This window comes from Poecilia reticulata, chromosome 10, assembly GCF_904066995.2.
Source record: "Poecilia reticulata chromosome 10, P_reticulata-male-v2, whole genome shotgun sequence".
In the NCBI taxonomy this organism is placed as follows: domain Eukaryota; kingdom Metazoa; phylum Chordata; class Actinopteri; order Cyprinodontiformes; family Poeciliidae; genus Poecilia; species Poecilia reticulata.
This window is the reverse complement of record NC_088839.1, coordinates 9,658,397-9,683,693: the sequence shown is the minus strand read 5'-3', so window position 1 is coordinate 9,683,693 and position 25,297 is coordinate 9,658,397. Positions and strand designations below refer to the sequence as shown.

Genomic DNA, 25,297 nt, shown 5'->3' with positions numbered 1-25,297 from the left:
CTTCTGTGGTACATCTTACTTTTTAAACGGTTCTCGTTCCGTTTTCGTAAGTGCTGTCGGGTTGGCCTGTTGGCCAACAAATTCACTGACATACAAGAGCATTCCAGTAAATTAGAATAACGTTAACAATAATGACCACAATCCAACATCAACCTTATCATTCACTATTTTAAGTAACAAATATTTCTGTATTTGGTATTTAATTTGCTAGTAGGAGTGGCAGAGTTAAAGTAAACCATCAGACTCAGTCGTGACTTAATCCTACTGATTTCATTTAATCAATTGTAACAGAAAGCAGTGTGTTGACAATGACTCCAGTTGGTTAAAAACTTGTGGCTCTTATTTAAAAAGGCAGTTTTATTTCATCAGTGTGATGTGGTTTGTTCCAAATATCATGTAAAAACATCAAACTTTAGTTTAAAAAAAAAAAAAAAAGTTTGAGGAAGGAAAACAAAGAAATGTCAGATGGCACCGCCAAACACTGAAGTATGGTGACGCAGGCATCGTGGTATGTCGAGGTTTCCTCATAACGAGGTTTCTGGTCTATTTAAAACATGCTTATCAGTTTGAATACATCAAGATACTCGGTCTTTGTCACCTTATGCTCAAGAGGAAGTTCCTTTGAAACGGCTATTTCAGCGAGACGGACTTTCTGAAGACACCAGTAAGCAAACATCTTTAAAAAAACAAGACGAACTGAAATGTCATCCTATCATACTCCTGAGCTGAAATATCTGTTTACAGGTAACAGAAAGTGAAAGGTAGTTCCCAGAAACGGCTTTGCGCATTTTCAGATTTATGCTTTCATTAAGTATCCCCATCAATATCTGCTGAGTTGTGGGGCCTGGCGTCTATTTCCAGTGGTGCAAGAGTGCCCGCTGTATCCTTGAAAAGTCTTAAAAAGCATGAAATTCATGTCTGAAATTAAAGCCTTAAAATGTCTTGCATTTAAAAAAATTTGTTGACCTTAGATGTGTTAATCACGGGTCTTAAATTTTGTTGTGGCAGGACTATTTAATCTTGTGTAAATAGTTTTGTATACCTCCAGTTTGACTTTCCTGTCGGGCAACAGCTTGAGTCGCACGCGTACATCTTGACTTCGTTCTGTGACTAACGGCGGTTGAGGCTATTGCTAACTAGCTGCTAATTGGCTAGCTTTTGCGTCCATCGTGGGTAAGTGCAAATTTATCGCCGGTTGCCAGCGGCTCGCTTCTGTTGCCAAACAATAGAATGCTACACGGGGAAAAAAAGCTCTTTAGTCGTATAGAATGTAACATTTCCAATGCATTTGAAAATGTGTGTGGAAATCAAAGCTGCTCAAATAAAAAAATTTAAACGCACTAATATTTAGCAAAAAATAAATAAAAATTAGCACTGCAAGTTTAAAACAATGGGTTTCTCCCTTTATTTTGCACTTTTTATTTGCTAAATTGGTCATTTGAAAGATTTAATTGGATGCAAAAAATGTTTTGGTGCACCTATCATTAAGTTTTATATGCACCGGAGCGATATTAGATTTTAGCTTTTATCTCACGACTTCCAGGGACTTTTCTATTCATTTTTTCAAAATATTAAAGATTTCTCTCGAGTAAAACCAGAGCACGCAAATGGTAAACATATTTTATCCTAGTATGCTTTACTCATGGATAAACAGGGTTTTTTTCTTCTTCCCTGTTTCAAACCCAGATTTGGTACCTGTACCACACCGCTCTGATGTAATTTACATTCTCGACACATGGAGGCAGTGCACTCCAAGCCAGACTGCCACTTGCTGCCATTCAACACTCCCATAGATGATGTTACTCTCTATTACATGGATCTTTTCCAGTTGGTGAAAATGTGCTTTCAGACACCCAGTCTCCATCTCAAAGGGGCCTTTTAGCGGGAGCGATGCTTTGTTGTGCTCAGACACACAGCGCTGTTAGTTATATGATAAAAGTGGGCTTACGAGGTGGCAGAAGAAAGGATGAAAGCTGCAGAGTCTTCTTTTTTTTTTTAAGTGCATGATTAATACAGGGGGCCTCAGATCAATGCAGGAGCACCAGAATAGGGCCTGGCAGAGAGCTCCCCTTCATGTTTCATGTTGCAGCTCATAACACATGAAGAGGCTCGTCCATCACCGCGTCAGGCTGCCTGTCACATGTCGGCTGTCGGGGCGTACAAGAGGTGCAGAAAGGCACTTCCCTCTGCTGCTCTGTTTGATTTGTCCTTTGAGCTGTCGGTCCTAGCATGCGCTCCTGAACCAGTTTCTCTCATAGTTAATTCCACGCGTCTTCTTTCTGTGCCAAAATAATGATTTTTTTTTCTTTCTCTCTCTTTTTTTCCCCCCCTCCTGCTTTTGTTTCCACTGCAGTGCATTTGTTTAGATGACTTGGGTTAAATTGTGTTGCTGAGGTCAGGGGCTGCTGGATTTTAATCACCACCACAGACCCAGCTGGGGCTTCCAGCTTCCATTTACCTCTGATAACCTCCGCGTTCCCATTTTCATCAGTCCCCAGCTTGTGTTGAAACCTTCCAGGAGGGACTGGGCCTCCAAAATTCTCGCATGCATGTAAATGCACGATGGATAATTATCACAAGGGTGCTCAAGTTGAAGCATGTGACATGACTACTGTACTTGCTTTAAACTGAGCACCCTTCGCATGTTCCGGCCAAAAGCTTTGATGTGTTTCATTTAGGTCTTATGGGATACACCAACACAAAGTGGCTCATGGCTGTGAAGTGGAAGGTAAACTATATATAGTTTTCGAACCTTTCGAGAAAAAATCTGAGAAGTGTGGCATGTGTTTTTGTTCAACTCCCCTGAGTTGATACTTTTTATTATAGACCTCCTTTTGCTGCGATTAGAGCTGCCGGTTTTCTTTACCGGATTTGCAAAAGAAAACTGAAATCTTTGTCCATACTTTTGTTGTGAAATAGCTGAAGAAAAGTCAGCTTTGCTGGAGAGGATCTGAAAAAAAAATAGAAGCCACTTCAAATTCACTCGTCATTCGCAAATTTTGCGGGAACTTGTGAGTTTCACCAGTCATTGTAACTTTTTTGAAAATCTGGCCAATCACCTTAATGTTTTCTGTGTTTCCCTTTTTTTCTGACCAATCACTACAACTGAGATGAATTTTTTTATTTGTATTAAGGGTGATATTTCAAGAAGGTACTTGAAAATGCTATTTTCTCTTGAAATATTAACCGTGTTAAAATCCTGTTGTTTTTGTGAAGGTTATGTGCGGCACTTTCAACTTTTGTTGAAATGCTACGGCAAAAATAGAGCTTACAAAAGTGCAACTTTGATTACAACTTTTGGAGAAAAAAGTGTTGCAAAATCAGTCATTTCAGACCACAACAAACACAATTGCTTTAAAGGACTGATTTATGGAGCACACAACTTATGCTTGTACTAACCAACAACTATTCTCCCTCCTGAGTTGTTCCTCTGTGTAGCTCCTCCAGAGTTATCACATTCCCTCTTTAGCCGTCTTGACAGCTAAATAGTCAAGATGGACGTTCATCTGTTTGCTAATTATCCAATTTATGAAGGCACAAAAGGTTTTGTTTAGGAATATCAGGTTAAAAGGAGTCTGTATGCAATTGCAAGCCACTAGTTTCAGATGTTTATTTGTTCAAAAGCTTTAAAAAATAAACATATAATTTTTCTTCTGACTCACATTTAAGCACTGCATTGTGTTTGCCTGCCACATAAAATCCGAGCAAAATATGCTGAAGCTTAAGAAATATGAGCACGAGGCTCTGTAGCTGGAGTTTTTTTTATACGCATTTTAAAAGAACCTCTTTACAGAGAGAATCAAACCTGAATAGTCTCTTGAGATGAGATAAAGCAACAATGTTTATGCCATGAATAAATCATTAATGAAAGGATTGGTTATAGTCTGCTCGGCTTGTAAAGGCAGAAGAAAAAGGCAGCTGACCCTGTTAAATCATTTACCCGACCCTTCATTAGATTAAGCACAGGGAGTTAAGCACACAGACAGACAAACCTCCAGGCCAATAACTGTCAGATGTCCAAAATTCATCCTCATCCTGAGCTAAATATAAACTCTTGTTTTTTTTTTTCTTTTCTCATGTCATTCCAGCACTGTACTCCGCTTCCAGTGCAGTATCTGGTAACTGAATAAAAAGCGAAAGATAAGCACTCCTGGATTAAGACGAGACGCCGTGTGGGCTGTAACAGAGATGTCAAGGTGAATGTGAAATGAGAAGAAGCATCAATGCCTTTCATTATAAGGAGCAGGTTTCACCAAAACAGGCCCGAACAGGTTGCAGATTCCTGCGGAACGCTATGAATACAGCGCCGTGGGAACCTACTGTCTGCCTCCTGTCGGTTTTCTTCGTATTGACACACGGGCAGAGCGGCTAAAGGTATGCTGAATGAGCGAACGAGTGACAGGCCTATTGTTGTTGGAGGATAGGAGCAGGAGGATTAGTCTCCTTTTGGCACTGACGGTCCTCGGTGTGGAGGGAATCTGTCATCAGCGGAGCTGCAGGTGGTCCACGGCTCTGAGCAGGGGGGCTCGAGCAAGAAAACAAGTGGGGTTTTCAGCTGGGACCGGGGCAATGTTTACCCTGAGTTGCCCTGGAATCCGATTCTTTACACCTTAGCTCCTCACCTCTACTCTGATCGTGGTTGTGCCGCCACTCCTCCCCACCCGACCCACACTCGCCCCCGCAAAGGGGCCAGAGCTTTGGAGCGAGTGTAATAATGCCTTTCCCTGCAGGTAGAAAGAAAACAAGATTACGTTTTTTCAATTAGAGGGACTCGCACTGAAAACATGCAGCGCTGCTCCAAACAAGGCCAGCATCTCTGCTCTTCCACTGGTGCAGCAGAGAGCTGAATATTTCAGCAAAATTTGTCATGGTGGCCATTTTTCAAGATGGTGGTCAAAGAAAAGGTTTTTTTTTAAAAAACTGAAACTAGTAATATTTATTACGGATAAATACTTTGTGTCAAACCATACATAATTGAATTCACAGAAATCATGTTCAATGATTTACATTGACAACCAGAGTGACCATAATAAAATGGTCACCCTGGTTGTCATGGTGGCCATCTTGAAAAATGGCCGCCACCTTGAAATTCTAGTGACTAATGGGAAATATGAAAAACATGATCTGAAGGGTAAACATGTAGATTTTTATGCTTGTAGGCACACTAGAAAATTTGTTGAAGTCGTATGCTGCACTACACTCCTCCTCGCCCCCCCCCTCCCGAGCCCATTCAGAGGTGACCTGCGGATGACTGGATGGATTTCTGGGCCGAGCCAGCACCAGTTGAATCATGAGTCTCTGTAAAAGTTTGGATGAGTGTCTCATAAGGGCGTGATGAGACAGGTCTCATAAAGATGACGGAGAGCCCCCTGCATGTCACCGGCCCCTGCCAGGAAAGCCCCGTGATGTACGAGGCCCGGGACACCTCTGCTAATAAGACTCATCTCTTTAATTGGCTTTATGGTGCGGCTGCCCAAATGACACCAGCATGCGGCCGTGTGCGCGGCGAATGCGTGTGTGCGCATCGACCCCGTTTGAACCGGGTCCGTTTTGTGCATGCATGTGCTTCTTTAATGTGCCCGTGTGGGTGGAAGCTCATGAATGTTCCCGTTATTAGATTTCTCACTTCCCTTCCTCCTCCAGAGCGGAGGATGAGCAGCCTCATTAGTAGGAGAGCACTTCCACTGCTGGCCATGATTTAACACCTTACCCAATCATAATTTATTCAATCTATTCTTAAGTATTGCATGCACTGCTAGATAGGGGTTAGGTTATGTAAGGGTGCAACAGTGCCTTGTCTGAATGTGGTATGATGATTATAAATCTAAGGAAGCTGCAGATGGTGAGCTACTTTAAAAGTTCATCAGGTGCAGAGTCTGAACCTCAAAATTGTATGTGCTGTGTTTTATTTGAGATGCTGTCTGATGGACCATAACAGAGCACTGCGCAGTGTGAGGAAACCATGGTTCTGAAAAGTATCTATATTTCTAATCACTCAATGCTTGGCTGGGCTTCCTATTTGCATGAATTACTGCATCAATGCGCCGTGGCATATGATCCAGGTGATTGGCGTGTGGCACTGTGTAGGTGTAATGGAAGCCCAGATTGCTTTGATAGCGGCCTTCAGATCATCTGCCTTGTTGGATGTAGTGTCTCTCATCTTCCTCTTCACAACAGCTCGTAGATTTCCTATGGGGTTCGGGTCGGGGGAGTTTAACTGGACAATCAAGAACAGGAACAACATGGTCATTGAATCAGCTTTTGGTGCCTTTGGAAGTGTGGGCAGGTGTCAAGTCCTGCTGGAAAATAAATTCAGCATCTCCATACAGCTTCTCAATAGAGGGAGGTGTGAGGCGCTGTCAAATTTCTTGGTAGAGAGCTGCATTGACCGTTTACTTCAGAAAACCCAGTGGATCAACACCAACAGATGACATGGCACCCCAAACCACCACTGACTGTGAAAATGTCACACTGGACTTTGAGCAAAGTGGATTCTGTGCCTCCCTGTTCTTCCTCCAAAACCCTGAGACCTTGATATCCAAATAAAATACAGAATTTACATAAATCTGAAAACAGGACTTTTGGCCGTTGCGCGAAAGTCCAGTTTGTTTTCTCCTTCGTTCAGGTAAGACTCTGGTTCAGAAATGGCCTGAATGCGACATTTGTAGTTCCTATCTAGTATTCATCTGTGTCTGCAATAGATTTTGCTTGACTATCTTCTCAAGAATGTAGTTCTCCCTGTTGCTGGTGCACCTTTTCCTACCATTCTTGTTCCTGTCCACCGTCTTCAGCAATTATCTTTTTGTTGTACCCTCCTTGTTAAGGGTGGCGCTGACTGTCTTCTGACTGTACCTGGTGTTTTTTGATTACATTTTTTAATTGTTGCAAACACTTTTGCAAGGTTTAGATTAAGCAAATATAAGGAGTATGCGACGTTTCGCAGGGCACCGTTGCATTTCTTTGCTGTCTCCAATCAGAAAAGTGGGGGAGAAGGAAGAAGAGGGAGAGGAATCAGAGGTGGTCAAAGACGAGAAGAGAGAGTGCAGACACGGAGAAGGGGAGCTGGTACTCGTTAGCATGCTGTTCATCAGTCTTGTGGGGGTCAGGGTTCAGGGAGCCCCAAGGCTCTGTGTGTGACCAGTCACCTTTCACCCCTGACCCCCGCAGCCAGCACCTGGAGCTGAGGTATTTCCTCATAACGTTAACTCCTTTATTATTGATTTGCAGCTAGAAGGGCCGAGGCCTCGAAGCACGTGCGGAACTGAGAAGTCTTTAGATGGTTCAGCATTTGAATTCAGAGAAAGCGCCACGGCCGACTGTTCCGGCTCAAATGAGGACAAGGTGAGAGAGAGAGAAAAAAAAAGGGGAATCAAAAGAGGACAAGGAGGTACAGAAGACAGAACAGTCAGAGGAGAAAGAGGAGGAGGAGGGAAGTCAGGGTCACAGCTGCGATAAAGAGGTCGGAATGAAAGATGTTGCTTCGGTGGGACAGGGAGGAAAATAAACATCCTCCCTAAAAATAGTTTGCTGTCCACTTCATGCAGCCCAGCTCTCACTCCAGCCAGGTGTTGGAGCAGCTTTGCTCCCCATAACAGAATCAGGATCGCCTGACTTTTCCAAGCAAACTGGCTTCATAATGTAAAAAACGTGTCTCTGGGCTTTGATGTGAGGGTTCCCTCAAAGCTCATAAGACAAACAGTCGGGGGATATCTTAACCCCTCAAATAAATATGACATGCCTGTCTTAACTTCATATCTGCTCCTGCCTGTTGTGGCTCAACTTTGACCTTTTTCCGTGACCCACTGTTGACTTTCCTTCTCTCTCTATGTCTTCATTTCCCTTGAAGAATCTCTCCTGAGCCGAGGCGAACTGCTTGGAAATCCGTCTGAATGAAGCTTTTTCTTTTCTCTCTCTTCTGGCTGATGGACAGATTCCAGTTTGATTGAACCCAAATGCTCAAGGCAAATAAGACAAACAAGAACACACACACACCTGTGTCTCCGTCCTATCTTTCATCACCCTGCTTTTTGTTATGTGTCCGTCTTCCGGGGGGCCCCCTCCTTTCGCTATTTATGCCTGCAGAGCTACTTTGTTGTGCTTTTAGTGGCTCGGTTTGCGGATGGAGCAGATGCTGGAGCTGATATTCCCTGATCCTGCATTGAGCTGAGATAAGAGCAGATTGATGCCCGAGTTAGGGAGCACGGGAGTAATTGCTGTGGCTTTGATGAGCCCGACCGAAAGCTCTGCTTGCTAACAAGGAAGTCCTCATATTTAGGATTTTTTTCTCCTCGTCCCTACAGGTTTGAAATAGTCTGAAAACGTGTACATGCACTCATCATGTCCATGAATGTCACATAAATTTGGGGAGTTTTGTAATGAATTTGAACTGTTCTTGGACATGAAAAAATTGCCAAAGCTAAAACTGGACAAAGTCTGAATTTAATCATGAATGTATTCATGCAGACCCAGATTTATGTATACACTCCCATAAATATGTGCATAGATGTACCTTGACCACACATCATCTACGGGCCTCTGGTATCCTTATAGATGGATGTTTGTCCCCTCTCGGTAGATTTGGTTAAGCTTTTTCAGATTTGAAACATGGATCTACAAATTTTAGTATGGTAAAGGCCTCATGTTTGTCTACTTTAAGTTTGAGATAATTGTTGTCCCAGCTGTCCAAGTTTCAACCATCGAGATGTCGATGGTTGAAACTTGTCAGTCTTCTCTTTGTTTAAACTAGTTTGTGCAAATCATCACCCAGCACGATGATTGTCTGACCATAAGGGTGTTCATTTTGGAGCAGGTTCTTATTTCTTGGACCCTCTCAGTCCAAGGCAATGTAAAACTTGCTTAAACCCGACCAGGGACATCACCAGTTTCCAGTGTGTGAACGGTGATGGTTTTGTACTTTTGCTGCCTGCATCCATCGTCTATACCCACCCACCTACCCCTTCAGAATTAAAGGGGCAGCTCATACCTATCTATATGAAAACGCTGTGCAGAAAGAACCCGGCCTGGGATTCGAGCCCAGGACCTACCTGCTCTACCACCGGCTTTTTCTGAACTTGTCTCTTCTGAATTCAGGGTCAGATGGCTGAACTTTACACACAACTACATACTCTTTAACCTTCTGGAATAACTAGACCTCAAACCCAATAAAAAAAATGCATAGAGTTGCACTAAACCCTGCTACATTAAATAAACTTTAATTTGCTAGTTTTCCATGAAGTGCAGTGAACGATCAAGCCAGATTTGTGTCTAACGATCGCTGATGGCAACAAGGAGGCCTAAACTTAATGTGTAATTCCTGCCCATGATTAGTGTGGGTTAACCTCTGACCTACACTGTGGACATGTTTATGCAACAATGCGTGCTCAGATCTGATGCCTCTTTCTTTTTTCTTTTTTGCTCCGAGTGTGAAATCAGGCATGCGTACATTAGGCGTTATAATGCTCATCTCTTTGTTTCTAAGGCCATGCCACTGTGACAGTGTGTGTATGTGCCAGAGGGGGCCTCCTCCAGGTTTTTTTATTTTTTACAGCCTCTTTATTTATAGCCTGCACAGAATCACGCTCAGCTGAAAAAGCTATGACATAATCAGGCTGACAGATAACATTCTGTCTGCAGATAGAGTTATCTACAGCTCCAAATATAAGCTTATTTTCATAGAATAAAGGCTGTCGTCCGCTTCGCGTGAAATGAAAGCGCAATCAGATGACGTTTCATTTGCAGGGGCACGAGGCTTGCCTGCTGGGGTTACACTTGGAATATAAATATGTGATCAAAGTTGCAGCAGCCTGTACAATTTCCCAAAGCACCCGCCGGCAGGAGGGGGGGGGGGATAAAAGTCCCCTGATGAGGTTGTTCGGTGGGGCGGTGCTCTGATTAGAGGTGGATGCTGGTGGCTCTTCAGCCGAGATCTGAGCAATCTGGTCTGTGTTCTGTGATGACGCCACTGAGGACATGTCAGGGACACCAGGCGGCAACAATGACATGTTGATCCCACGGGCTTTGGACGGTTGACCTGACGCTTGACTGGTACAAGAGGGTTCAGACAGGACGGATATCCAAACAAACAAGCAAATCTTATCTCAGCCCTGCCCCGGCCCTCAACCTCAGCTCTTCCTGCTTATTCCCAGGGAGTTGCTTCTTCTCTGAGGGAGGATAAATTCCTGGATTTGCGTAGGCCCTTGTCTCTTAGGGTCTTTTCACACTTGATAATCCAGTGTATTGGGGACCAAAATGATGACATCTGTTACATTTTCAGCTGGTTTGCTGCGATTTGCTTTCACACTGCATTGTGTCAAACGAAGCAAACTTTTTGAAAAATCTGTTCAACCCTTGCCTGTGGTGCAACTCCAGGAAAACCAATGAAGAAGACATGACTGAAACTACCTTCTTGACAATATAAAATAAAAAATGGAGTGGCGTCAGACTTTAGCGGTTGTAGGATTTCTCTTTTGTCTTTGATAAAAGATTACTAGTCATTTTCCCTGATAGAGCTAAACTCTCATGTTTGTTTATTTGTAATTACCCAAAATTCCTTTGCTTCCTGCTTTTGGAGCTGGCTCTTGTCCGCTTCCATCCACATGTGCATTTTCATCGCACCAAAGTCCACTTCGACCAAATCAAGACCTGGATTTTTGGGCAGACCAGAGTTTGCTTTTTTGGTCCGCATCAGAGTTTGATTGCGCATTCACACTTCCCCAAGCGAACCGGACTTTCCAGCCAATCAAACTGGAGTTTGATAAAAGCGGACCAAACAGGGCCGGTGCAAATGCACCACTAAACACTTCAAGAAGGATCTACTGTAGCGAGAGAGGTGATAAGTGGGAGATCATTACAAGCCCTGAGCCGGAGCCAAATGAGATGACGCACACCGCGGGATCATAACGCGGGGCGAAATCGGTAAGGACACTGGGATGAAATTAGACGTTAAACCCCTCTGTATCATTTAGCAACAATAATTTCTTCAGCGTGTCAGCGCTGTGGGCTACTTGTTCCGGTTCCAGTGCTGCCTTAAGAGAGCCAGCGCTCGGTTCAAAAAGGGGAGAGCAATGAGTCAGATCCTCAGCTCCAATTATATCTGCATCCCTGCAGTTTGCTTTCTCCAGCCGGCGCACACATCCCCACATAAGACACGCTTTGAAATCTAAACTAGCTGCCAGGGATCGCCTGTAGCTGTCAAGAAAAATAACAGGCCGGCAAACAGAATCACACAGGCGGCGTCTGCTCCAACGGGAGCTTGTTGACCATCGCCGAGCCAAGGGACTGCGAAGGAGAGGGAGGAGGGGAGAGAGTTGGAGGGTGAGCTCACAGAGGTTGCTTTGAAGTTTCTATTCAGGTCTTTGTCCCATTCAGGCTGCTGGCAGTAGACATCTCTACTTGGGGCCGGGCCCCTCCCATCATCGCACCGTCTCCCTGCTCACTCACACACACGCTGCAAAAGAAAAAGCAGGCACGTCCGCAGGTCCTGTCCATCACACAGGCCTTAATTAGAGCCGATTCAAATGCACCCTTTTGTACCCTTCTCACTCTCCTCTCTTTCTTTAACCCCCCACCCTCACTCATTTCGCTCTCTTTCACCAACTCCCACCCTCTCTTTTTCACCCTTTCCTCTCGCTTTCTAGACCCTTTTCCCACTTTTGTTGCCCTCCTTTTCTTGGCAGGGAGCGGGGCACCTCTCCAGACGTTTTCTTCTACATGCCATGAGCTCCCTCCCCTCCCCCGCCATCCTCCTTTCTACCGAACCGTCCCTCTGAGTCTGGAAGCCGAGTGTGACCTAATGTTTGACAGACAAGCAGCCCCAGAGAAAGAACTCATCTATCAGTGGCTTGTAATTCTATTAGGATGGACAGAACAAACCCCCCTCTCACCTCCAGGCCAACATTTGGCATATCATCTCTATCCGTTTAGCTCTTCTTCTAAGCCTCCAGGCAGTAGGTCTACAAAATACCAACAAATAACCAAAGTGAGTTGACAACATATGCAGCGGCCGGCAGAAGTACAAGTCTGTGTTTTACACTTTTACAATCACAAACTTCTATGTATTTTTATTGGGATTTTGGGTGAGACAATGTGGTGGAATTTGGAAGGAAAATTATGGTTTTCAACATTCTGGGGAGGAAAATGGCATAAATTCGACCAGAATGAAACGTTTTCCCATTCTTCTTTGCAAAAGGCCGTAATCTCAGTGAGACTGAATGGGGAGGTTCTACGAACAGCAATGCCAACCTCTTACCACAGATTCTCACCTAGCTTTAGTCCCAAATTTTGACTGGGCCATTTTTAGAAATCAATATAGTTTGACTTAAATCATTCCACATTACGTCTGACTGAGTCTTTTGCAGCCTCTTACAGGCTTTCTTCAAAGATTCAACTGGATTTAGTTTCATCTGTCTTCCCATCGGGTCTGACAAAGTCTAAATCTTTTAGAGCAGTGGACCCAACTCTGTGGACGCATTGCTTCCATCTTTGTACTATATTGATTCTGTCTATTCTTTTAAAAAGCAGCTGTTTTGTAAAGACAGGCATTTTTTTTTATTAGCAGTTTTTTAAATTTGATTTATTCTTTGATGCTTTTAAAACTTGTCAGTTCAAGTCAAATGCATGACACTTGTTGTAAACGGTATTGCTAGGTCCCTACAGAGAAAGAGATTGTAGATCTCTGCAAGGTTCTTAACTGGCTAAATAGTTTTTTAATATCATCAAACTGGTTTTTTATATGCTGTTTTATTTCTGCTTTTAAGCTTTTATGTTTCAGTGTTTTTATTTTAAAGTCTAATTTTACAATGAAACATGTTTTTTTTTTATCTTTGAAAGATGCCATATGGAAAAAAATTTGCTTACTTACTAACATTGCGCATCGCTGTCAGTTCAGTTCTTATTCAACTTAAAAATATTAAATAGTGTAACTGATGTCTTATAGCATCTTTACAGTCTTTGTGGATGGTGATGCTGTGGGCAGTAAGAAAAAGCCTCTGACTGAAGACTGTTGCTGACAATAACCTGACATCCTAATGGCTCAATAGTTCAGTATCCATTCAGCAGAAACAACATTCTGCAGTAACATGTCCTGAATGACTCCATCGGTTGTTGGTAAGTACTGCTGTTCCACCTCATTTGCGTTTGCTGCTTCTCTTTTGTGCTATCACACCTGATAGTCCAGTAAACTCAGTTCAGTTGGGCACCAAAATTACATTTGTTACACTTTCATCTGGTGCGGCATATTGCATTGTCAAAAAAACCTAATCCTTTAAAAAAAAACTTGTTCGCCTCCTTGCCTGTGGTGGCGCTGCAACCACTGAGAAAAACGACACAAAAAGCTCTGAAGAACAACAACTTCCTTCTTCGCAAATTGAAAACAAAAATGGAGTAGCATCAGATTTTGGTGGTTGCAGGATTTCTCTTTTGACTTTGGTAAAACACTGCCAGCCATTACTACCTACCGCAAGCGTTAGAGTCGTTTGTTTGTTTAGGTTGTATTTACCCAGAATGCCCTGCGCTATAGTCTCTTCCTGCTTTTAGGGAGGCCACCGGTCCTCTTGCATTCACATATGCAGCTGAGCTAGAGTTCACTCCAACCGAATCGACACCTAAAAACGTTTTAGGCGAACCAGCGTTTGCGTTTTTGGTCTGCAACTAAAGTTCGATTGCGGATTCACGCCTCCACAAACGAAGCGGTCTTTCTAGGTAAAGAAACTAGAGTTCAGTTGAATCCGACTAAACAGGGCTGGTGTGAATGCACCATAGTTTAAAAAGCCGGGCAGAGAGATGTCGTAGCTATGAACACAATGTTTCCCCCATAATGATCAGTGGAAGAGGTGGTTTGAACTTCTTCTTTCTCTGCTCTTTGATCCTGCTCAGTATCCATAAAGCCTTCTTCTGTCAAATCCACTGGGATTGGGGCCATACTTCAGGTACTGTTTGAGCTTTTGAGATGCTAATCAGCTGCTTCCAGTTGTAAAAATACCTTGTTGCCACGATTATGCATCATAACAACCATCAGAAAATATAAAAGCAGGAGCAAAAATCCTTCCAGCTGCACAGCATCCTCAACCAGATGGAACAATTATCTAAACATGCAACGCCTCAACAACAAAAAAAAAGACGATGAGCAAAAGTCTACACAATGCGAACGATATGCTCAGATTTATTTGTAATGTTCTGTTCTTGTCTGACTAGAGCACCTTGTTTCACGTGTCTTCTTTACGTGACTTGGAGCAAATTGGACATCTTGTAACTTGGAATAAAAATAATAATAATAAAAAATAATCTTGATTTAATATTTTCCAGTCTTAAATTATGTTTTAAGAGTGCACAGTTAATAGTTGGATGGGGAGAATGTCCCACCTGAGCAGTAAATCTGTCCAGATGGACAGCTATGTCTTGGCAGGTTCCATTTTCGGATGATGGATTGAACAGTTCTTTGTGAGATGTTCAAAGCTTGGGATGCTTGTTTATGGCCGAACCCTGACCCAAGGCTTAAGTCGTACTTCTATAATAAAAATAAATTGCATAGAAGTTTACTTATTAGTTGAGTTCTGAATGTAGTTTGTTAATTTTCATTTAGGGAGAGAGCAGAGTAAAAGCAGCTGAGTGCAAATGCATGCCACACTTTTCAGATTTTAATTTGAAAGACATTTTGAAAATCGTTTTCCAATGTTTACAGAAAATCCTCAGTAGATATTAAAGTTTTGACAAAATGCTGAAAACTACCTGGCACTGTATGTACGCTATCCGTGTTCTGACTTTCTTTTCCACAGAGAGTTGCCTTATTCTTCAGTGACTAACACAATTTCTCCCTAAAATCAAATCTAATCTGATAAGCTGGGATGGTATAATGTGGCAGTTTAAGATAGGAGGAACTCATTCCTCCACTAATCAGCATTCTTATCAACATTCCCCTGTGTTTATGTGTCAACAAGGACTGCCACATGAAACATCTCTTCTCGTTAAAGGGAGAGAGAAGAGGAGGGAAGAAGAAGAAGAAGGCTGGGTTGTTAAATCAGGCAGGACTTGTTTAGCACAGACCATTATTTGTCTGTAATCAGAGCTTTCCTGTCAGTCATGATGACTGAGACGAATAAAAGAGATGAGGGAGAGAGGAGGAAGACGTCTGGGCAGCAATCAAGCCAACCGCAAACAGGAAATGTAAGTCTGCGGATGCCCCGGCTGTTGTGCTTGGCCTCACTGATGTTGCTGTTAAATTAAAAGCAGCATGAACGGCTCATACAGCAGCCTTCAAGTGTCAGCCCTTCCCAAAATAGCCCGTTTACATTAGCCACCTCTTCCCACTGCCTCAGCTGGCGCTGGTGTTTGGAATGGATCTGACTTGTTTGTCTTTATGCTCCTCGTGTTTCCCTTCACCCGAGATTTTGCCGGCCGTGAAGCCGGACGGGAGTCATCTGTTTGTGCGGTTCTGTGGGGTTTGTGTCGTCTCTGTGGTTAATGGCTGCCGGGTATCGATCGCATCCGGATCCTCCCATCGCTCTTCAGATAACGATGGCTGACCACTTGACCCCGTGCATGCCGGATGGTCCCCGCTCACTCCTGAATCCACGGTCCGTCGATAGGCCCCCGTAAAGGCCTCGGCGGCGTAACGGCCTACCGCGGCTCCTACCGCGCCTGGCCCGAGGATCACAGAAGGAAACGGGCCAGAGTTCATTAGGAGCAGATTAAGAACAAGAGCGGAACACTTCGGCTGTGATTTATTTTCACTGTGTGGTTGCTGGACTAACAACACGCCAAACAGAGGCTTCATCCAGGAATAATGATGTCATGGCTTCAGAGTTAATATCAAAATGAGAAGCATCCGTGTCCTCAGCAGGGTTCAATTTGGACTTGAAGTTGAGAACACAGCAGACTTGTGTTGCTTTAGGAGTTATGGCGAAAGACTATTGAGCGAACTAAACATTTGTTGCGGAATATTTTTGGTAGCTAGTTGCAGATCTTGCAAAAAAATTTGAAATATCTGTGTTATCAAACCCAGATGGAGAGGATTTCCCGTTTCAGTGCTGTATATTATTATTAAGTACTTTTCTGGGAGGCTAACATCTGGCAAGTTTAGTTTTAGTGTCCCTCTGTCTGTGAAACTGTCGGATATATATGGCTGAGAAGGTTTCTATTACAAACATAATATGGCTGAAACGACTCATTTCCTTAGATTTTGCTCCCAATGAGTTAGGCATGCTGGGAATCTTTGAAAGTTGTTTTGATCAATACTTTTTCAGGCTTTCTAAAGTTCTTTCAAAGCCTTTTTTTTCAGTTTTAGACTTTGGCTTTTTATTCATTTTCTGTTGAAGCCTTGTGATGTTATAATCCTGAGGTGGTTGAGTCTGTTTTCCCGTTTTCACAGCAGCGGGGTTGACTCCTTGTGAGATGTCACACCTGCAGGTTATTCACCGCTCAGCAGCCTGGTGTCTGTAGGATCAGTGTTCCTCTCTTGCAGTTGCCTTATTGTTTTGTCTCGATTGTGACAATCAGCTCATCTTGTTGTGAAACCGCATTCTCCTTGTATTCAGAAGTCGGATATTCTGAGCTCATTATTGGAAATGCCATAAAAACTAACGCAGGAATAGTGATCAGTATTGTTGGCAATGTGTGACACATCAGTAGCTATGTTTCCACTACAAATGTGCATAAGACCTTGTTGAAAAACCACAATTGAGAATTTGGGGTTTTTCTATTAAAAAAGAAATGCAATTAAACTCACATGTGAATACGCTTGTTTATATAAGTCACCAAAAAACTTGCTGTTACATCATCCTCACATTACTTTCTGTCATCTTCTTAGCCATTTCCATCAGTAGTAACATCCCGTTGTTGGTTGACTCATTCGAGACGAAAGAAGTGTTTCCATTTCAGTTTTGTAAAACACTTATTTCGATATGGCTGTAAAACAACCTTGTCTCAGTGCCAAAACTTTATATAGAGAAACAAGAGCTTTTACAAAGTTGCCCCTTTTCCATTAAGCAGATTTATTTTCGAAATGTCAAATTGCGCAATTTTAAGGTCAATGGGAACGCAGACACTCTGAGTCTTGATAAAGAAGTGGCACATTATCAATCCACACTGGGTTGTTGTTATTAAGTATTGTTACCAGTTACAACAAGTAGCAAATCCACACCAGAACGTGCTCCATCCTTGTTTTTTTTATTAAGCACCAATACTTGAATTGACTCGCTGTAATTTAAGAAACCATCCCATCTGTGAAAGCTGATGTCCAACAAAGCAAGAGGAACTTTATGCACCACTTATCTTCCATACATAGCTGTCAGCCCTTGTCCTGTCACATCATAATCAACCTTCATCAGTATCAGAATGACTTTACTATTGGTTCCGTTGGGAAATTTTGCTTGCAGTCGGGGGAAAATCATGAGCGCAATCACTCTACAACATTGGCAAAAGCACAAAATAAAGCGCCGGAAAAATTTCTGCACAAATATCCCTTTTCAAAAAGTGATCTGACTAAAATGACAACCCAGTCACATTTTAGATGTAATCTGAATAACGGCCTGAGTAAGAGAAGAGTTTTTCCATCTGTTTGGTCCTTGATTTAGGCTGTCTGAATCTCTTTCCAGATGGCAAAAGCTCAAATGTGCCATGAAATGGGTGATTGAGTGAAATGGTTATTCACCTTCGTGTGGCTCCGTTTATTAGAGATGTTTTTGTTAAATCAGGTACTTTGGTTCAGAAAAGTTTGCCTTTTCACTATTTGTTTCATCCTGCTTTTGCTTCCTGCTCTTATGTTGCCAAACCAGGTGATAAAAGTAAATGCAAGGACAGATTCCATCACAGATTTGTGGACGATAATCATGAACTTTTTACACACACCAACTTGAATGAATTTGTGGAAGAAATGCAATCTCTGATGTACTTTTTTGCATTTTTATTGAACGTCAGTGACTCATATCTCTGAACATGCTAAAGCAAACTAAAGGCAGTGGACTGGACATCTTTCTGAACGTTCACTTTGGTTTATACTTTGTTCTTTGTGTATTTGATCTACATCAATTTTTAAAACATGACAAGTAACATGACAAGTGACATATTGTGCACTTACAAGTCTAAGAAAGTCGACGAATGTCGCACAAAAGACAGTGTTGGGCCAAAAAAAGCATATAGATAGCATCTGGTATTGATGCCACACTGTAGTATATTTTTAAAAGATTTAACTAAAGAAACAAGGGAATAAAGTTGTTCATTGCAGCGTTATTTCAGATCTCATTTGACAGATAACCAATAGAGACGGGACAGGTGACCCGACAGACTGGCACTTCTTTCTGCCTCTGCCAACGTAACGTTACGAACATAGAAATAGCTTGACTGAGAAAATCAGCAATGAACTCGAGAACACAGCCTGTTGTGTAGCTTCACACAAGATGCTGTGCTGATTTCCACTAACGCTCCATTTTATCTTGCCGATTGAAGCATTTTCAGCTTCGCTTATTTTGAGCTGCTAAAACCAACAGGTGGTGGTGATGAAAGGGACTCTGTCTAATAAGCTGTTAGGATTTTACACCTGGACGGTTCCTAAGCTTTTCTACAAACGCACTAAAATACAGAACTAAAGCGATTTATGCAAACGCAGGGGCCCCGCATAGGAGTGCACTGGCGGCTCTGCAAAAGTTCAAGTTGGCTAATTATGTGGTTGGAAACTTTGGAAAATCTTATTAATTATTGATCAAAACTACTTGATTCAAGACAGGCTAGATCTTTGAAGGCAAACTATGTAGAAATCCACAATTACTAAAGAACTTTATTTATTTAGCATCTTGTCATATTTTAGTTTATAATTTACACCCAAGACAGAGTGATGGCACCCAAAGGGAGACAAAATTCACACTTTTTGTGGTGTAAAAAATAAGATCGTGACTTTCTTCACCTTCAATGTATCTCATCAGGATTTTATATGTCTGCTAGAGATCTGACATAGTGAATTTTCTTTTGCAGCGTCACACAGTGAGAGTGAGCTTGACTCAAAATCCATAATGCAACCTGAAGACAACCAGGCTGTGGAAAGCTTCAGGCAAGAACGGAACTACATCCGACAAAATCTGTGAGTTTACCTGAAGAGGGTTGTGCGGACATGGGATGTCCTCGCAATGTGAAGGATTTGGGTAAGTAGGTTGAACAAATATCTCAACCTGAGATGTGGGATGCTGATAGACTTATATCAAAGAAGACATTTTAACAAACCAATTTCTTATGAAAAAAAAAGGCACAAAAACCTGGTTTGGCAAGTGTCGAAACTCTTAAACTAAAGTGTTACTTCATCATAATAACGATGTGAAAGCTCCTCAAAATTATGAGATTGTTAGTTCCTCCCACTTGGATGTCTCTTTAAAATCTTTCTGGATATGATCCCTGCAAACAAAGTTATAGGGAGGGGAAGTTTGTGACCATAAATGTACAAAAATCATCAACTGCTTCTTATGCCTCCATCCATACAGTGTCTGTACCCTCTTCCTTGTAGGGTCGTCACTGTGAAAACGTACAAAACGCATCACGCATTTCCTCTCCACTTGTATTACGTTGCTTTTTGTGAACATGAAAAACATTTAGAGTTGCAAAGCCCTCGCCGAAAATAACTCCCTAAGCCCAGAGCGTGAATTGCAATCCCTTGTCTAAGCTCTTGGCTTTTCTACTTTAACTCATCTTTATCATCCTGAAACTCTTCAGTGTAATCCTCACACAGTGACCATTTATGCACAAACAAAGACTTAGCAGCTGCCTGCTCTGAGCAATTTTTAACCCTGCAGAGCGACCAGCTTGGGTAAAGTGGACATTTCAGGCTAGGGCTGTTTGGAAGAGGCAGTGGCCTCATTAGAACAATACAGACGAATGAGAAAACTAGTGTTTTGGATAAATTAATTTGGTCTAAAATGGAGTTCTGAGCGTGATTAGGACTCTTCACATTTTGAGCGAGGGGCATTAAAGAGAATTAAAAAAGGATCCAAAAAGTTAAACATCAGCGACTAAGATAACAGTTACTAGAGAAGATTTACCATTTCCCATCACAGTATCATCATCAGTGTGTTCATCATTAACGCATCTTAATCTTTAACTTGTTTAAACAAGTGTATCCTAACCCCCTCGTCACCTCTCCCCCCGGCCTCTCTTGTTCTCTACGGAGGAAAAAGAACACTGTTTTTTTCTTTTTGGCTTACAGCGAAGCGACTTGACAAGTCTTGGATGAAGCGCCCCAAAAATCTGCAGCAGATACAGTCGTCGCCGAGTTCAGCCAAGACTGTTAGGTTTTTGACGTTCGTGACTCTCAATGGCCATTTATCTATTTGCCTTGAGCCAAGACAAAAGAAAAAATGATAATAATAATAATAGCCTCTGCATATTTATGTCCCTCTCAGGATGATCGCTTCCACCAGTGCTAACATTCATCCAATATACGGAGCAAACCCCGTGCACTTTGGATTAAAAATAATGCCCAAAATGGTGACACTCTAATCACCCTCAGCTGCACTCTGTAATTCTAAATCAAAGGTCAAAAAGTCAGTAAACACCAGGTCTGCTTAGCATCTGGCCTCTGACAGTCGGCATGTTTTAGCTGTTGGATTTCTCGTCCGAAGGCATGTTCTCTCATCATTTAGACAGAAACACACAAAACTTTCCATCGTGAACCTTCTCCCCTCCCCCCCGCGCCCCCCGATGGACCCAAACAGCTGCGCTCTTCAGGCAGCAGCGATATTAAAGTGCAAACTGGCTATTTATAGGGGCATAAAGATAAATTAACATGATGATCTCACTCTTTGAAAATGCACCGGCTTCTATAGAGAGTCTGAAGGGTGGAAAGAAGCTTCCTAATGGGACTGAGTGTGGACAATAGCCCCTTGTCCTCACATCTTCTGTGTTGTTTCCCCTGTTCAATAAAGCCTGTAGTATACAGCTCTGAAAAATACATGAACAGTCCATCTGTCACTTGCTATATCCTCTTGTAAGTGACTGTGCTGGTATTTTGTTCTTCGATGTGCGCGGTGCTACTTCCACACTGCTGCTGCAGATTACTCTCACTTGTTCCCGAGGCAAATCTCTGTAAAATTGCACACTGCCGCTGAGCTGTTTCTGGACTTCGAAGCTGTTGTTTGGTACAAACGGAAACTCGCGTACATCACCGTCCCTGTTGAAGTCGTGTCCCAATCGGTTGGGGAGCTTCGGCCGCAGCTGTGGCATCACATCAGAGCCACAAAACCGGAGGTATTTCATTGGGCTGCGGCAGATCAGGTGTCCAACTGTGACTAACTGATTGGCCGATGAGTTATCAGGTATCCCAGACGTTCTGTGGACGTCTCGCTCTGTGGCAACCGGACTGTGTTTTGCCACTGCTGTGGATGCAGTCATGACACAGCAGTCACCGCCGCCACCAACCGTGGATGTTTCCACTGCAAGTGAAACCTAAAAATATAAATACGCCTGGGCAATTTCATCCATTAACTTCCATTGTAGTTGTTTGGGGTATAATGTGAAAGACCAAAAGAAGATTGCTAAGAGCAAGGATAAGGGCACAAGATTTTCAATTTATTTTTTTATAAATGTAATCTGAAAATCTGCGGCATACATTTGTAATCCCCTCTCAGTCCAGGTCAATGCTATCTAAAGCCAGCTTTTGTTGTGGTTGCAGCTACAAATCTTTAGGGCTTTAGACATCTAGAGTGTCCTTTTTTTTCTTGCAAACTCAATCAGATTAAGATGGAGAGCATCGATGAACCAAACAGTAAATTTTCAAATCTGCCCTCAGATGTTCAACTTGATTAATTTCACTGCTTTGACTGGGCCATGTCATCAAAGCAATTCTTTTGCAGTTCTGGTCACAGGAGTCTCTAGTCTGTTGCAGCCTTGAGCAGGTTTTCTTCCATTATTGGCATTTACTTAACACTGCACTCCAGTTGGGAAATTCCGACTTCCCAGTCGAAAAAGAATAAACCGAATTGCCCTCCGAAGTCGGATTTTCCACTGGGAAACTGGGAGCAACTCCGACTAGAGTTGACTTCGCGTTTCAGCTTTTGCCGTTCCTTCCATCAACACTGGCGAGATGATGTGGTGGAAACGTGTTTATTTTACAAGACACACATGTAAGAGTGCGTCTATAATCAGAGTTGCATGTAGCGCCTGCAACAATAAACGGAGCAAATTAAAGGGATGTTTGTGTATGAAAAGTAAAGCCTAAAATGATGTTTGTAAGAGATACAGCAAACAATGTTTATGGGCGTCACCATGTTGGAATCCTGACATCTTAATTAGAAAGCTGTTACCTCGGGTCTGACGTCAAACCCACTTCGGCTTCCAGCTTCCAAGGCAACTGGAATGCAGCATTGGCTCCATCCATTTTCTTCTCCACGCTTCCTGTGTTCCTGAATACACTTTTATGTGTTTTTACTTGGTAAAAAGAGTCCTTCAGATCTTTTCCTTTCACTTCGGAATGGTCTGCTGCTGTCAGTCAGGTGAAACCCCGATGAAATTCACTGAAGTTTGGGATCCAACTGCTTTGGCAAGGCGCCGTACCGCGTATCCCCGTGGCCAGGGAATGTCACACTGTCCAGCAACCTGTTCGATTGTGTTGTGGATTCAACAACTACCCCGAAGTAACGGGGTAGTTGTTGAATCTACAACAGAATCCAACAGGTCTCCCACACCGGGAAAAACACACAAATATAAATACCCTCAGATAATTATAGTGTATGGAGTGTGAAGCATGTGTTGAGCTTATTGTCTCACAAAGATTTATGGGCTGTCTGCAGACAACAGGATGTTGGAAGAAGAAAAAAAAAAGCATAATTTTAGGAAGCATAGAGCACCTCTTAAAAATGTCTGTTTTCCTCCCAATTACACAAAATCCCACCCCTCCCTTCGCCTCTCTTCTCTTCTCTCTCCTCTCTCTCTCTCTGTGGGAGCCCCGACGCGTTTTTGTTGCCACCGTTAGGGGGCGGCATTGTTTGCATAAATGCAAGGCAACAGAAAGAATCGCACACACAAAGGGGGCAAAGACATGGACATGATCAATTATGTGTCAAGCATTTCTTCGTCAGTGAATGAATGGCTCGGTGACTACAGGGCTACCGACCGCCTATTGTCTATTGACGCTGGGAGACGAAGTTCTCATGCAGTTCATTATCCCCCAAAGAGGACAAACAGCGAGAGATCCAAAGAGGCCATTAATCATCATTCCCTTCAGAGAGGAGAAAAGAGGCAATCAAACTAACAGGTACTGTAACCCCTGCACTGCAAACTGTAAAGTTGCGTTTTATGGGCCAAAAAAAAAAAATCATAAACACATTTGCCTTTTTTTTATTATGATGATGATCAAGGTCAGCACAATCATCGCCATTAAACAATATAATTGAGACGTTTATGACATAAGTAGCTCGTTTATGATCAGTTCTCCTCTCTCGTATAAATGGGGCCAAAGTTTTTTTTTTTTACTCCAGTTGCCTATCCCAACTCGCTTCTGCTTTCAGTTTGACGAATAACTCCAAAGTCCGTTTTGGTTCGGGTCGATGGTTCCGGCCGAAGCGGCTGGTTGGGGGGTGAAAAGCGGGGGGTCAACCTAATAACACCCTCCCACACCACCGCCACCATTCCTTAACCCATTTTCCTCCTCCTCCTCCTTCTCTAGTCCACCCTCCACGTCCCCATAAATGCCTTCGCTTCCTGCTTCCAACTTCGGACAGAGCGCCGTGATTGGCCACAACGCACGCTGTGGGCCGTCCCCGCCCGCCTTTGCCTGCCTGCGCCTCTCCGCTCGGCTCGAGTTACCAAGCCGAGCTCGGGCTGTTGCATATACACACACACACACACACTCCACACACACATACATACATACAAGCGTTCACCGGAGTGTTTTCAAGGAGATGATTTTTTTTTTTTCTGGGGGTGGGGTAAAACAGAAAAGGAAAGGAAAAAAAAAATGAACGCGGAAAGATGGGAATGTCGCCGAGCTGATTGAGATCTACTCCTCGACCCCCAACAGACGCAGGTCGGATCCATCCTCCTCTACACTTTCGGTCCAAAGAGCGGCGTGCATTTTTACGCACTGGGCATATCGCTCCGGGAAGGCGGACTGAGACTGCTCGCAGCGCAATCCTCTCACGCTGAGAGCCGGGAGGGATATTTACAATAGAAACTCCCGATTCCTTTGCGGAGAAGAATAGCAAAAAAAAAAGAAAAGAAAAAGGAGGAGGAGGAGTGAAAGATAACACTGGAATGAGGAGGACCTCCAAGATTCCTGGCGTGCTGCGGAGTTGTGACTGATGGATGAATGTGGTCATCTGTAGGCTAAAAACGGGCGACAGGTACGGACACCAGCGGGGGACCTTCTAACCGATTGGCTCGACCGGATCGAATCGTTGGAGTTTTTCTCTCTTTTTTTCGTTTTGTTTTGGGTTTTTTTGTTTTTTCCTCTCCTCCCCAACAGGGTTAAAGAGAAAAGCAGCCACAGGTCATACAGGACACTCTTCCTCCAGATCATCCTGCGCACACATCGGTTCAGATCAGTCAAGGACGAAACAAGCAGAAGTAGGTGGCGGAGGGGGGAGAGCGAGAGTGAGAGAAAGAGAAAGAGAGATAATTGATAGATATATTGATAGGTAGATAAGGGGAAGATCTGAAGACGATCTGAAGAAGAAGTCGGACAGGGGGACATGTATCTGACAGCGACCTCGCATGCTCCCGACTGATCCCGAGCTCACCTTCCCACGGGCCGAAGCGCGCACTCAGGCTCGTCAGGCGCGACGCAGCGCCCCGGTCGCTCCGGCTTCTCGGCTCGTTCTCCTCGGCGTGAATTCCCTCAGCATGGCGGGGCTCGGATGTTGGAAGTATTACCTCTGGATGTTTATTCTAATGTGCAGGTCGGCGCTACCCTCGGCTAAGTCGCTGGAGACTATAATTTGGAGCTCGCAGAATCCCAAGTAAGTCCCAAGTCCTTGTACAAGCGCGGGTGGGAGCTGCATTTGCTGGGGGGATGAGGGGGGAATTGCATCGAGGTTCTGCTAAATGTTGTAAATTATATATATATATATATTTTTTATTTTTTTAATTTTTTTTCTTTATTTTTTTTCTTTTCTTTTTTTAATACATAATTTGCTTGGTTATAATTACCAGTCCTGCACACTGGGAGGTGTGTGTTTATATATATTTACTCCACAGTGGGGGGAATTTCCCAAACACCAACAACCACAGCTCAAACAATATCCAGCACGCAGGCCTTCACTTTAATCACAATAATGGATAGTTGATTATAGTAATTTATAACAATATTACATGCAGCTTTTATTTTCAG

The 25,297-nt window shown here is 43.1% G+C and overlaps 1 protein-coding gene across 5 annotated transcripts in view; it reads left to right on the top strand.

The window, feature by feature from the left end:
• Positions 1-4,109: 4,109 nt before the first annotated feature.
• efnb1 (ephrin-B1) overlaps positions 4,110-25,297 on the top strand; it is a 96,681-nt gene continuing 75,493 nt past the window's right edge. Inside the window, exons 1-2 of one of the 5 annotated variants that reach the window (XM_008419612.3) lie at positions 4,110-4,196; positions 18,961-19,066. In XM_008419612.3, the coding sequence (XP_008417834.1) occupies positions 18,999-19,066 (68 nt within the window). In that variant the 5' untranslated portion in view covers positions 4,110-4,196; positions 18,961-18,998. Of the gene's footprint in view, positions 4,197-4,283; positions 4,375-18,960; positions 19,128-22,986; positions 23,225-23,535; positions 24,927-25,297 lie in introns of those variants that run through there. The other 4 variants (XM_081611770.1, XM_008419613.2, XM_081611769.1 and 1 more) reach the window with 4 other exon arrangements.